At 39.7% G+C, this 14982-nt stretch overlaps 1 protein-coding gene and 1 long non-coding RNA gene across 5 annotated transcripts; one reads left to right on the top strand and one right to left on the bottom strand.

Annotated features, from left to right (window-relative positions):
• Positions 1–2357, top strand: LOC131235485 (uncharacterized). The gene is made up of 2 exons (XR_009166164.1): positions 1–1537; positions 1797–2357. It is a non-coding gene; the product is annotated as an uncharacterized LOC131235485 (long non-coding RNA).
• A 2726-nt stretch (positions 2358–5083) lies between these two features.
• Positions 5084–12206, bottom strand: LOC131235544 (nucleolar GTP-binding protein 1-like). 4 transcript variants are annotated; one of them, XR_009166202.1, is made up of 4 exons: positions 11944–12206; positions 8831–10920; positions 7921–8036; positions 5084–5255 (listed from the first exon to the last, which is right to left on the bottom strand). XR_009166202.1 is itself a non-coding variant. In XM_058232737.1 (3 exons), the coding sequence occupies exon 2, from the start codon at positions 10869–10871 to the stop codon at positions 8841–8843; it is 2031 nt and encodes a 676-aa protein (XP_058088720.1). In that variant the 5' UTR covers positions 10872–10920; positions 11944–12205; the 3' UTR covers positions 5084–5255; positions 8831–8840. The 4 variants fall into 4 exon arrangements, 1 of the variants encoding a protein (XP_058088720.1); XR_009166201.1 differs by having other exon boundaries at positions 7921–7974; positions 8831–10915; positions 11944–12205; XR_009166200.1 differs by having other exon boundaries at positions 7921–7974; positions 11944–12205.
• Positions 12207–14982: the final 2776 nt, after the last annotated feature.

Below are 14982 nucleotides of genomic sequence, written 5' to 3' on the forward strand. Positions count from 1 at the left end.
TTTTTTTATTTTTTGAAGTCTGGAAGTCTGGAAAGATGGAATCGTCCCCAAAACAATTCTTTGTCCATGACATTTGACTAAAGCCAATAGCATCATTGTTATGAATATATTTTTAAGAGAATAATCTAGTTTGAAACCACCATATTAAACCTCACTATGGTTGTTTCAAAATGGACAGTTTCCCTCATTTGAACAATTACTGATCAATGAATTGGCCGTGCCCATGGGCACAAAGGGGCTTACAATGAATCATGTAACCATCCAATCAAAACTAGTGGTGATAACAGTTTTCTTTTGAGCCATCACCATATTAACCTCAAAATCAATGTTTCATTCCAGATTTGTCCAAATTTTGGTGTTTACTGACCACCATACTATCCAGTCAGACAATGATTTGGATTCACCAAAGCCATATCATATTGGAAGGTGTGCCTATTTATTTTAGTATTATGAGAATAACATATAGAAAATATAGAAGATAATATCATTTAAAAAAAGAAAAGCATACATCAAATGTCATGGCAATGTAGATATTGAGAGTTAGGAATATGCTTCCTCAGACTCACCAACCTTGGAAACATAACCCTTGCATGGAGATATTGAGGGCCTGGAAACAGGAACATAAGTCCTACAAACACATAATTATCTGTTTTGCCAAAGCCAACACTATCAATGAAACTAATTTAATTTTAAGGTAAATGTTCCACTGTTGAAAAAACGATTCAACATCTAGCTAATGGCTGCTTCAAACTGGATCATTTTCCTAATTAAAATATTTACCAACCTGTGTATTAGGTTTAATGAATCTTATCACTACCCAACCAGATCAGATGGTGACAAGATTCACCCATATGCTAGATGGTGACAAGCTTCTTGAACCAATTCTCTGTTGACAGTCATCGGTATGCTACTAAAGCAATTTGAAGTTAGTTGATCTTCTTAAATTGGATTGCCTTTTATTTAACCAGCATCACCAAACTTCAATCTTTCAAAAAAAAAAAAAAAAAAGATGACAAAGGTCTGAACAGTTTCACATTTAATATTTATCCTTCTGTTTCTCGTCTGACTTATATCATGTTTTCAATGCCTTGCTTAAAAAATGCAGTTGTGTAGGGCCTATTCATGTCACTCTCATTCGCTTGAAAGATTTATGTTGTAGGAAACTAAAACATGGAACTCAAGATAAACATTGTGCTTGCCAGTATGTGAGTAATATCCACTATGAGAAGTTATCATGTTGGCCCAAGAGTTTGGGAAACGGAGATGCCATTCCAATGGAATGTGTTTGCCATCTCTAGACTTTCTAGTTTTTTGTTTTTCATAGTTTTTTATGTTGGTTGGGTTTTATTTTTTAAATATAGTTGAGGCCTACTTTCCATCCAAAAGGGTTGTTTGATGAAAGCAAGATAGCATCTTCAAAGGAATCTAAAGCCATAACACAACTGTGGTATTTGAATGGAAGATGTCCCGAAGGCACCATTCCCATCAGAAGAACAAAGAGAGGATATTCTAAGAGCAAGCTCAGTGAAAAGATATGGTAGGAAGAATCACAAAAATTCATTTTCTTGCCTCTTTTTCTTTACTTTGGTTGGCCTAATTGTTCTGTTATTTTAAAATTTTCTTTTGAGAGTAGCATGCAATTGCACATGTAGAAGAAGATAAATACCATGGAGCAAACGCTACAATAAATGTCTGGCAACCATGGATTTTTGGTTTCTATTAGAAGTTGGGTCTCAAGTAAAATGGGTTTTTGGTGTCTCTCATTTTCTTTTTATTTTTTTAATGAAAAATGACAGAGAGATGCTTATCAAGCCCCAAGCTGCTACAACCTCCTATGCTCAGGTTTCATTCAAGTAAACAGTGAAATAGCAATGGGGCCAACATCTTCCCAGTCTCAGGCTATCATGGTTCCCAATATGATAACAGTATACTTGTCTGGAAGGTAAAATGGTAATAATGGTAATTGGGGCAGCTTCTTTTATTATGGTGGGCCTGGTAAAATTTCCAAATGCCTTAGGAATATCCTAATTCCCCTCTCTTTTCTCACTCTCTCTGTACCATTCCATGTAATCCTAAGGGTTATTTTTGCTCCCCTTTCTTCACTCCCTTTAGTAACATGTGCATGTACTCCATTTCTCCTTTTTAGAGGTTTTGAGTACTCATTTTTCTTTCTTTTTTCCTTTTTTTATTATAAAAAAATAATTTACTTTCTACTCTCTACATAAGAGGTTGGAGAGAAGTCAAGTTTCTATAGGCAAGAGAAACAGGCTCGTCTTCTATATATGTAATTTGTTTGCCTTCTCCCTTCTTGGGTCGATTTGTTTAGTTATTAATGGATGGGTGGAATTTTGGTGTTGGGTGTTCTGAGCATATGGGCTTGGATTTTGCAATTGGCTATATAAGTTTTTGCCTGTTTAGATGCTCAGTTCAGTTGCATATCAATTTATTAAGATTGTTGTATAATTTGGAGTTAAGTCTTCCAAAGTGAGGGGAAGTTGGGCTAACCCCGAATTCATTTAGGATCTGTTTGCTTGGGTGGGCCTGATCAAAATGGATGGGATAGACCATCCATTTTGTTTTGAGCCTCGATGAAAGGCTGCAGATTGGAAATGGGTGCCTTTTCAATGTTTGCTTTCAAATAGAACATTTTGATAGACCAAACATCTGATTCTTTTGGATTAAAAAAATATAGAGATGAGCCTGAATTCTCCATCCGAATGGACCCCTGAATGATGAGAAAAACTTTGATATGTTACCCATACATTGATCACTGGTATAGGTTTCCTGAAGTTGTATCAAATGTTGTGTTCACTGCCTCTGTTCTTGTGAGTAAATATCATTTACTGGATTTTAGATATTTTAAAACAGAATAATGTTTTTATGTTATTATTTATTTCTTTTTACTTTTCTGCCGGTGACAATTGTAAAAATTTTTGTGACGAAGGAAAATATTGCTACAGGAGTTGCCTTGTGGAAGATATTTGCAGGGATTATTTATATGTACTTGAAATCTTGCCCAACTCTCCACTGTAGATTGCAAACGAGAACGATCATGAAACACCCTTTCATAACTAAAATTTTTTCTGCTTGTATCATTGAATTCATCACTGCAAGCGCCCAATCCATTTATACCTTTTGAGTTAACAGCTGGGTGCAGTTTTGGATGTTTGTTACCCAATTCAGGTCAGATTCGGGTAGCTGAGCCATAACCCAACCTGATCTGACCAGCACATTCCAATCAATAATGGCCCATTTGGTAAACTCCTAAAATTAAGTTCATCTTGTTTCAGTTAAAACCATGACCATGCATCAGAGATGATAATTGTCAGTTATAACTATTATTTTTAAAAAGAACATGATTTCTATACTGTTAACTAAAATGAGATGAACTTATTTTTAGGTGTCTACCAAACAGGCCCTAAGAGTTTTCATCCACAGTAGGATGGTCCAAAATCAAGTATTATTAGGTCGGGCAACATGAAAAATGAGGCAAGTCGGTTGATGAGGTGAATGTTGGCTTAGCTAACTTCAAATTACATTGAATAGAAGATTAATGAGAACACTGCAATGATAAAGAAACCATTCAAAGTCCATGTCAACCATACATACGCTCTGACCATTACAAAAACATCTCTAGCATGCACAGCACTTTTCCAAGGTCATCAGGACCATTAACCTATTGAGCCATTGAATTATAAACCAAATATATAACCAGATTTTGTCACCACAGTGGTCTCCCAATGGATGGTCAAAAGTACAGGAAAAATACAAAAAAGCCCAATCTCAATAAGCAAGTAAATCCACCAATTGGACGGCTACGTCTGTACAAGGAAAGCTTTTTCTTTTCTTTTTTTCTTTTTTTTTTTTTTTTTTGAGAGGAGATAACAACAAAAATATATAGACAGGCACCAAAAGGCAACAAAGAATGTCAGCTCATACTAGAGTAAGCGGCAAAAAGTTCGGGTGCAGGAGCAGGGAAGCATCTCTTTCAAAATGTAAACTAGTATAAATAGGTGGGAAGCAGGAATGGGAGTGTGGATCTGAAGCGGGGATACTAAGTGGGAGAAGTACCTAGTTAGGAGGATCCTGCAACTAGGGTTCATACAAGACCATCAAATTGGACGAGATAAAAGAAAGTTGACACAAGAGCTTCGACTGAAATCTTTATTCCATATGCAGGAAATACAGAAAGTTAATGTATTCATTCACAGAGATTGCCAAAACAGATATCTAAGCCTTTGACAAATTTAGTGTGACAATGAAACGCCGAATACTAATAGGTGTGTGGATAAGTAGAGAAAGCTGACTTCACGCAAGATGATCCACAGCTGAGATCCGAACCATGGGGCACATCCAAAACAATCAGTTGCAAGAAGTTTTGAGATGTGTAAAGAACTACTCACCTCTGTCCCAAACCTTGACATTCGATACAATAAAAAAGGAAATGAGGTAAATCACACAAGGATGCAGAATAATTAAAAATTGACCAACTACAGATAGGGTATGAAATGAAACAGATGAGGAAAAACATTGGTCGTGGCAACTGGAGAATGATGATGCTGCAGTAGAAAGAATGGGACCTTTGCAAAACATGCCTGGTCAACTATGTAAAACTAGTGAAAGCTTCATCAAGTGAGCTATCGAGACAGACCAACCTCGGATAAACAAATAAATAACAAAACAACCCCCCTCACACCAACAGCGAGGAAAAAGTCAACCCATCATTACACAAGCCCCATTCAGAAACAAAACCCACTGTCCCTATCAGGCAATCAACAAGGAAAGCATTTTTTTACCATTGGCTGGTTTGCACATCAGCCAACGAGATCAAACAAGCGCCCCCCTCAACATGTGCCACATGTACCAGGGAGGGAATAAAATGCTCGTTTGGGCCCAAGTTAAAAACAAACACTAGAAATTAAAATTTTGAATTAAAAAACCATTTTCATCATAGCTTCCCTTAATGAAAAGGATCAAATACAAATTCGAATGGCATGATATTGCTGGAGAGACTTGTGTGGAAAGGGGGGAAAAAAAAAAGAAAGAAAGAAAGAAAGAAACCATCTTCATAATAACTCCCAAAAATAACTCCCAAAACAAAAACATTTTCATCAGTACTCACAATTAAAACACAATAGTTGTATCACTAAACATAACTTTATGGTGTTTCCTCAGCTACAAAATTGATAGACAAAAAGGCAAATAAATTCAACATCCACTGGCAGACTGACTACTGCAATTCTTCCAACACCCACCTGTTAAAACCATAAGAACAAGAAGGTAAGACCAAAAAAACAAGGAATAGAAGAAGCATGGGTGCAGAAAGCAATGAATAGTTATCCAACTCCACTACAACTGTTACACCCAAGTAGTTATAGGTTCACAAGCTCCCAAGCCCCCATGGTTTGGTGATCCAGATCATGGATACTTGGACAACCTGTTGATTGGGGAACTAAATATAATTGATTGAGAAAAGGTACCACAATACGCATGAACAAACTCTCGTGTTTTTTTTTTTTGAAGGTAAATATCAAAGCGTTCGGGAAAAAAAATAATCAAACAGTTAGGATCTTTTGGATTCCAACTGGCTTAGTGGTAGACAGTGCATTTCAGCATTTGAGGTCATGGGTTGCCTTTCAAGAAAAGAAGAAGAAGAAGAAAGAAAGAAAGAAGAACATAAAAAGAGTTGGGATTTGTTGTTTTAAAATCCAAAACTAGACCAGATGGTCCAACCTGTTTGGGTCCAAACCAGCAACAATAAAGGGCCGGTTCATTATAAACCTGGATTACTTGAATGTTTAACTGCTTTCTTAAAGAAACAAAGAAAACACACCAGTCAGAGCTCAAATGCTCTAACCAACACTTCTTTTTTTCATTTTGTGTTCTATTTATACAAAAGGGGCCCTAATCCACCCAATCATGGTTGATTCGCATTTAATTAGGACATATTTGGTCGACTTTTCAGCAGGTCAGGCTGAAATTGCCTGATAGACAGCATTCTTACAAAAGAATGGTCTGTTACATGGGATCCTCACATTTAAATTAAAAAAAATTACCAATAATTTTTGAGATTTTTTTCCAAAATAAAAATAATAAATTAGCCAGTAAAGGGCTGTATCAGCTGATACGGCCTGTGTTGTATCTGGCCAATAAGCTAGCCAATACCATTACATAATACCTTGCTTAGGGCCCCTTAATTCATCCATACCTCAAAAATGTCTCTTAACCATTTGCCCTATGTTGTGTAATTCACAAAGAGCAGCAAATTTAGGTAGAGGAACCCCATAAATTCCAGTTGTCTCAAATGGACTTCTCAAGTGAGAAATTATCAGATCCAGAACCTCATCCCATGTTTAGTTTGCTAGGCATAAGGATTTCGTACATGTCAGACCCATGGTTTGGTGATCTACCATTAATCTGATGGAACCCACCATGCATAGAGATGCTTGAAAAACCAGCAGGTACTAACAAATAGATCAGCAGCACAAAATAGACACTGAGAAAAAATCCAGCAAAGATCAACACTCGGTGGAATGTAGGCCAAAAGATCTTCCGACCTTACATCTTTGAGGGATCCCTAATCCAGGATGGAACCTACCAAGATTAACACTTGGAATCACCCAACCATGGGTTCCAAATAAGGATTGTCTTCTGGAGCTGACAAAAGAAATGACCCTGCCTAAGGACAATGGTTGAAGAAAGAATGTTATGTGAATAGGAAATATGAGGAGTTTACAAAGATGACACCAACGCATGGTAATGCAAAAATTAAAAATATGGAAAACCTGCCTATTACAGAGAAACATCACAATTCAAAGAAGCGAATAAGGTGCCTTAACAAATAACTTGTGCATTGCTCATGCATCTTAATAGGGAGACAATCAAACATGTTCAAATTTATGGTAATGACGCATGTTCGAGCTGTTCAGGCCCACCTGTGATATGCATGTAGAATCCAAACCATGCATCTGGTGAGCCTTCTCAGGTTCGCCATACATCCAAAGTGCCATCCTGATCCAAAACTCAGGTGTGACAAACCACAGGTAGCAATGTACAATCGCAACTAAAACCTGCATGTTCGCATGGTATGGCCCATCTGAGTTTTGTAATGGCCTAATATTTGTATCCTTTCATCCTGGTGGGATGCACCTGATGACTACGTTAGATGCCACATACACAATACGGTGGACCCTACATTCCATTTGGAAGTTTCTATGGTAGGCGTCATCCTCCCCGATGTCCCCCATTGTTCCCTTTGGTGTGGCCCACTTGAGTTATGGATCAGGTTGGAATTTAGTATATAGGTCTAATATGGGGGGCGTATCTAATGGATAGTTTGGATTACATTCACACTTCATGGGGTTCCCCCACACAACTCGAACATATGGTGGTAATTACCATGTGTTTGAATGTATGTGATCATCCCCCATCTTAATAAAGAGGCACTCAAATTTAAGAACATGAATTTTGAATTTTGTTTCTTGCAAGAGAGGTTTGCTTATCCCACAAGGCAGCAAGTGTCCACCAGAGGGGTTGCAGCAATCATGCCCACAAGGCCGCAATTGTCCATCAGAGGGGTTGCAGCATGAAGATACCGTGGCACAAAGATCAGATTGCTCCAACTATTGCATGAACCACAATGCAAGAAACAAATGGGTGGCTTTGAAAAAATTTCCTGAGTTTTTTTTTTCTAGCCATCCACAATGATGGCCCATCTGATCAGTGATCCGGCCTTCATTTTTTGGGTCTTGCACCCAACTGATGGACAGCTTGGATCTCGCCCACTTGAGCCACATGGCATGTAGGTTTGGCTGCACTATACACATGCAGTGGATTAGTGAACCTCCTTAGATGAACATGGCTCTTTTTCTTTCCCCAAATTCGCTGCACATTCCCAAGGTGATGAAACAGTTGGCTCACCTTGCTGAAGTCCTGAAGTAGCCAGAATCCCAACCACACATCAAAACCCTCAACCTATAGAATGCAAAAATAACAAAAACAGTCCTTTGTTGGTTACTTGTAAAGGTCATAAGTATCTGCAAAGGCAAAGGCACAAGCATGACAGTCCATCCCGGTAGGAGAAAAGCTTCGATACTCTTTAAGCAGAGTGATGGATGATATGCAGGCACCTAAAATTACTTGGAAATTGCATAATTAACTCAAATTAAACTGTCCAAATTATGGTTCCATATTTAGATGTAGCCTGAACAAAAAATTAAGATTATTTGATTGTCTGCCTAATAGGTAGGTGGACATTTTTTGGACAGTTAAAAATGAAAAATATCCAATTGTCCTATTTCAACAAGCAAGTGTCCATGAATAAGAGGTTTTTTTTTTTAACACACGCACACACACCCCCACACACTCCCGCTAGTGGAATTTCACCACCTATGGATACTCGAACCCTTGACCGGGTGTTGAAACTCATGAGAGTCTACCACCCGAGCAAGAGTAAGGATCCTCCATGAATAAGAGGTTAAACTGATTTTGGGACCGTGACTAAACAACAACCAGTTCCACAATTTAGTCAGTTTAACGTGAGTTAGTGCATGTCACATATTAGATATCAAAGTGCCTGTGTATCAAGCATCATAGAGCCTGAGTATCATATAATGCGCATTCCGGTTAACTGATTTTGTGGTAGGGCTGTCAACATGGTAAGTGATCAAAATCGAACATTCGAAGAGGCCCGACTGGACCAGATCAAAATCTGTGCCAAAATCAATCTCAGACAAGCCTGTTGACAGCCCTACTCAATGGCATGATCCAACTAGAGCTCATGATTCTCCCCTACCCGTAATAAAGATTTACTGAAGACAAAATCGCATACCTTGTAGCTCTTAACGTCTATCAGTTTTTCCAATCGAGCGCTTTCCAGAGAACAAATGCTTCGGTTTCAGGTTGGGAATAACTCTATCTGCCTCTCCACGGCGAGCAGCCTTGTTTCTTGCCTTGACCGATTTCTTCGCAATCTTCAGCGCCTTGACCTTTTGGGCTGAGTCCCTGAAGCCCTCTCCTGGAATGACTTCACTAGGCGGTCGTGATTGTGACCTTGACCTTGACCTTGACAGTGACCGTGAACGTGCCCTTAGCTTCTTGTTGGGTTGATCAATATCCATATCCATCGCATCATCACCCCTTGCCAGTGATCTCTCCCTCTTCCGACCTCTTGAAACAGACCTACCACGGGCCCTATTGATAGCTGCAGTGGGATCCAAACCCAACGACGACAGCTGCCTCCCCATTCTCTCAGATGTGAATGTCTTATCTTTGTCAAACTTCCTCGGTACCGTGGGGCGGCTTTCTGCGGTGCTCTTCTTGATTCTATGCGCTTGAATGAGCAAGCTTTTCTTTTTCCGAATCTCAGCCAATGCTTTCTGCTCCTCGGGAGTCAATTCCTTACCCTCCATCTCCAAATCATCCTCTTCAGCCTCCCCTTCAAGCCGAAGACCCTCCTCTCTCTCCAACTCTTCAAGTCTCTGCAAGATATCTGCATCAACAAAATCGTAGACATTGTGACCATCTAGAATTTCCGGCATCAAATCTTCCTTCCACTCTTCATCTTCCAAGATATAATGCTTCCTCAGACTAGCAGAGTATACACCAGCTCCTCCATTCTCATCTTCCAAATCTTTCTCGAGCTTCCTCTTCTCCTTCTCCTCATTCTTCCTCGCTCTGGCTTCCAGAACTGCCTGAGGTATACAAGGAGGTCGTTCTTTCCCATCACGAGGCTTCGGCATTGCCACATGAAACCGATTCAAACAATCATTGATCTTCTTGGATTTCATCTTCAACTCTACCCTTTGGTTCAACAGCCTCTCGCAGGCCGCATTCTTCACCGCAATCACTCCATCCTCGGTCAAAGTACTCATGGTCAAAAGGACACCATCATCATTCGGTTCACCACCCAGACCTATTACTGTCTTTGCAGCTTCGGCTTTCATCTCCGAAACCAACTTTATGTCTTCCTCTGGAAGCCCATCCAATGGCTGCAAATCAATCTTGTTGCAGACGATGATCAATGGTTTGTTCATAAACAACGACTTGATGCTATGGAAGAGGGCCGCCTGTTGGGCGATGCTGTACCCGCATGAACCTGAGACATCCAAGAAAAACAATACAGCCGCTCTCAAATGCGCCAAAGCTGTAATACTGCACATCTCTATTATATTCCTATCCTCGAATGGTCGATCCAAAATCCCCGGTGTGTCTATCACTTGGTACCTCAGATACTTATAATCAGTGTGGCCAACAAAGAGGGACTTCGTGGTGAAGGCATATGGCTGGACGTCCACATCAGCCCTAGTAATCTTGTTGATAAAAGAGCTCTTGCCCACATTCGGATACCCACAAATCAAGATTGTTCGTGTGTTCGGGTCGATTGAGGGAAGCCTAGCCATGTGTTGTCGAATCTGCTCCAAGTAAGCCAAACTAGGCCCAACACGCTTTATAACCGTGCACATACGACCAAGTGCAGCAACTTTTAAAGACTTGCAGCGATAAAGAGAATCCCCATATTTCAACAGCCTCACATAGTCTTTCGCAATCTTTCCTATGAGGTTTCTTGCTGTGTTGATCTGACCCAGAGCGAGCTTGTAATGGTCCTTGTTATAGAGAACGTGGAGGAGATCACCATAAAACGGGTGGACATCATCCAACCGGGGGAATTCATCGATGATCGTGGACAGCTTCTCATGGAAATTCTGTTGTGTGTATTTCACCTTTCGCATGTAAAACTGACGGAGACGAGATATTGCATAGCCCTTGTGAACTACAGTCGGAGTCTGTCGCTGCGTGCGGGACAGGATAATGTCAATGAAGTCCTTGCCTGAGGGCACAACCGTAATCTTTTTGAAGTTGTATTGCACCATCTTTTATTGTGAATGAAACAACAGATAAGGGTAGAAATTTCAGCCTTCTCTGCCAAAAAAAAAAGGAAAAAAGGAGGAGAAAACACATCAAATGATCTAGTTAGCATCAAACAACCAGACCCAACACATACGCACACACATGCAAACACACACGCAGACATAAAAGAAAGGCAATCCGCTCATAAAAATGGAAAATAATAATAATAATAAATAACTAAAAAAACTGCTTCATTTTTCAAGTAAAAGCAAGCCAATCCACTTGTATTTGAACCAAATCAAATCATTATCAAATCAACAATGAATAGCCACATGATAGAAAACAAGACCATAGAAACAATGGACAGTCACAACTAGAAAACAAGACCACCACCATCATCACATGGACACTACTCACTACACTACACATAACAAACATTAAAAAGATCTTGTGGGCCACAAGTTTTGGATCAAGCTAATATTTGTGTGGTCCCTTCATCTAGGTCTTCATGACCTTATCAACAGGTTGGATCAAATAAACATTCAGGTAGCCCCCAAGAAGATTTTAATAGCCACAATTCAATCACCACTCTTTCCTGTGGTGTGGTCCACCTAAGATTTGGATCTGCTTCATTTTTGGGTTCATGCCCTAAAACGAGCCATCAAAACGGACAGATGGTGTGGATGTAAGGAACATGGTGGGCCCCGCAGTCAGGGATCCACTGAGCTCGGTGGATTGGAGCCGCGCCCTATAAAAAAAAAACCCACCGTAGAGTGGTGGCCCACATGATGGACTGGATAGTTGGATTCCACGCCACACACACACACACCACAGTGGACCCCACGTACGTGGGCCACAGCATAGAAAACAAGGCACGACCACCCAAAACAACTCTGCAGAAGCATACCCCACACATAACAACGTCATCAAACAATCCAATCCTACAAATTGCATATGAACCCTTCCAAAAACAAATTGCATAAGAACCAGCCTCCTAAAAGCCAAAAAGATTTGAAAAAACACTAAAAGAAACCACAAATCTTCATCCCAAATGAAAAGGAACTCATTAACAGCAATTAAGGGGCAAAAAAATACCTCTATCAAGCTCGAGAAGAGATTCTATCAATCGAAAAAAACTGATTTTTCTAGCTTCGTAGCCGTATGTATGAGAAAAGGGGGAAATTCGATTTATTCCTTTGTTTGAGCTTCAATGCTCTTGAAAATATAGCAAATCGACCTTCTTGCAGGGTCAATTCATCAGCCAAAATCTCGACTTCAACGAGTTTGTAGATCGAGAGAATCAGATAGCCCGATTTGGGGCCGAACAGGAACTGGCGTCGGCTATTAGGGCTTTCGAGAAAAACCCTCTTCAAAACCCTTTTAAGTAAGAGAGTGGATTGGGTGAGACCCCGGACACACCCAACCCGGTGCAGCCCTTACCGTGGGGCCCTTTTGATGTATTTAATCTATATCTACACCGTCCATACGTTTTTTCAGATCATTTTAGATCATTATCCCAAAAATTAAGCAGATCTAATTATCAGGTGGACCATACCATAGGAAACAATGGTGATCGACCAACCTACCATTAAACACTTCTCAGGCATACCTTAATTTTTTCGTTGTTTTAATTCTCCATCCAATCATTTGATAAGGTCACATAATCGTCGATGAATGGTTAAAACAAATATCAGCTTGAACCAAAACTTTCATGGCCACTTAATGTTCAATGGCCACTTAATGTTCAATAACCATTTATTATTATGGTATGGTCCACTTAATAATTGGATATGATTTATTTTTTTATAATACTGTAAAATGATCTGAAAAAACTGATGGACGGAGTGGATGTAGAATACATACATAAATGTGGGCCCCATGGTAAGGGATGCACCGTCGAGCGTTAGTCCGCCCCCATACCATGGGAAACAGTGGTGATTGAGCACCCTACCATTAAAAACTTCTTCGAGCTACCTTAATGCTTGCGTAGTGTTTATTTTCCATCCAATCCGTTGATAAGGTTACGTAAGCCTAGATGAATGGATAAAATAAATTTCAGCTTGATCAAAAACTTTTCTGGCCATTAATGGTCAATCATTAATTTTTCATTTGGTACGGCCCACCTGATAATCAGATCTACTTCATTTTTGGCATAATGCTCTAAAATTATCTGGAAAAACGGATGGACGGTGTGGATAGACAATACATACATCAAGGAGGGCCCCATTTACTAAATGACATAAGTCCTCACCGTACATGTGGAGGCTCGTTTATAAGTGATTAAGATCGTCTAAAATGGGCAGATGGACAGATATTCATCTACAATAAGATTCATTGTTTGGATGGTCTAGATATCTCTGCAATGATGGGTCACCAACGTTTTACATGAATCATTTAACTCACAGTTTCCATTAAAAATGATCCCTATACAACGGAGGTGGTTTCCATGTGGAAGCTCTGTGGGTCCCACCATGATGTATGTCTTTTATCCACGCTATCCATCCATTTTTCCACATCATTTTAGGGCATGTGCCCAAAAATAAGAGAGATCACGTGGACCATACCATAGAAAAGTGAAGAATGAACGCTTACCAATGAAAACTTTTTGGGGCGACCAATATTTTAGATAAAGCTGATATTTGCATTTTCCCTTGGTCAAGGTTTGTTCAACCTTATAAATAGGTTGAATGGCAAATAAGCATTATAGTGGACCTTAAAATGTTTAGAGTGGTGGTCATCGAATTAATACAACTTTCCTGTGACGTTGTCCACCCGTGGTTTGGATACGTGAATGCCCTAGCACATGAAGTCATATAGTATAATGATGCCCTCATTTTCTTAGTTTTTTTCATATATTCGATATGATTGAGTTGCAAGGATAACTAATGTATAAAAGTGTATTAAACTTGGAGTTACCACTGGTCAAAATAAGACTTTAGAATTTACATCTGACAAGGACATGTAAAATTTCCTAGAACGAAAAATAAGAAGAATTCTCAACACTAATAACTCGTGTATTTGTTTGCACCGTAAATTCTGGAGAAGGATATTGGTTACAAAAAAAGAATGAATTACGCACCAGTTTTTACTCGTATAACACACACTCTCTACTTTTATAGGGTTGTTCAGTTTTATAGGGGATTCAGCATAACTTCTAATGTTATGTAAATCAGGTCATACTTCACAGGCCTTTTAAAACCTGAGTAAGCAAAATAGAAGATCATTTAAAGTAGTAGTGAAGTAAAGAAAGCCAGCATGGCTAAGTTGTACTTCGCAAGCTTTTTAGAGCACATGTTGGCGAAATATTAAAGAAACTAAAGCAGAATAAAAGTGTGAGCAGGTGTAGACTTTGTGAGTGTATAGGAAATGTGCGGAGTGAAGTACAGTTGGATTTTGAGATGTGGGAGGGAGAGAGGGAGAGAGGGAAATCAAACACTCTTTTTTTGTAGGGATAGCCAAATGTCTCAAGCTTTGACCATACTCATTGACTTCATTGTTTTTCTTCGGCTTTTAATTTTGACTTGACAAAGCATTAGGCATGAGGAATACTTTAAGGGAAGCAAAGGGTTAGAAACACATAGCTGTAAATGTAATGAGAATTAATCGTCATCTGAGTATATTCGGATAGAGCCATCTCGACAAACACCTCGCCTCGGGTCGACAAGCTAATCAAGTCAGATGAAAATCCTAAGCTTAATCCAAACCCTAAACCCAATCCTAACCCTAGGCCAGACCCAATCAACCTGGCCAGTCAAGACCCAATCGAAATCCTATCAGAACCTAGTCAAAACCCTGTTAAACCCCAAGTTAACTCGTCAAGTTAACTCACCCTGTCAACTTACCTAATCCAACAATTTGTCAACTTACCAAATCCAACAATCTAGTCAACCCACCTAGTCAAGTCCAACCCTAAAATAGGCCCAATTCAAGCCCCAAGTTCATAGTCCATTTGAAGTATGTAGTGAAACAACAACGCAACACCCAATAGAGCAGAGCCTCCACACGTGTAGCGGAGCCTCCCTGCCAAAGCAGGAGACCCCACTTGGCACTGACGGCTCCTTTGGAGGCGTCAACAACATGGCAGGTCTCTTACCTTAACAGGAACCCTATACGTGTGGGTTCTCCCCTTGCAAC

Source organism: Magnolia sinica, chromosome 19 (genome assembly GCF_029962835.1).
Source record: "Magnolia sinica isolate HGM2019 chromosome 19, MsV1, whole genome shotgun sequence".
Classification (NCBI taxonomy): Eukaryota; Viridiplantae; Streptophyta; class Magnoliopsida; order Magnoliales; family Magnoliaceae; genus Magnolia; species Magnolia sinica.

Coding starts and splice junctions, on each gene's coding strand:
- LOC131235544 (XM_058232737.1), bottom strand. CDS start 10,871: ATGGTGCAATACAACTTCAAAAAGATTACGGTTGTGCCCTCAGGCAAG.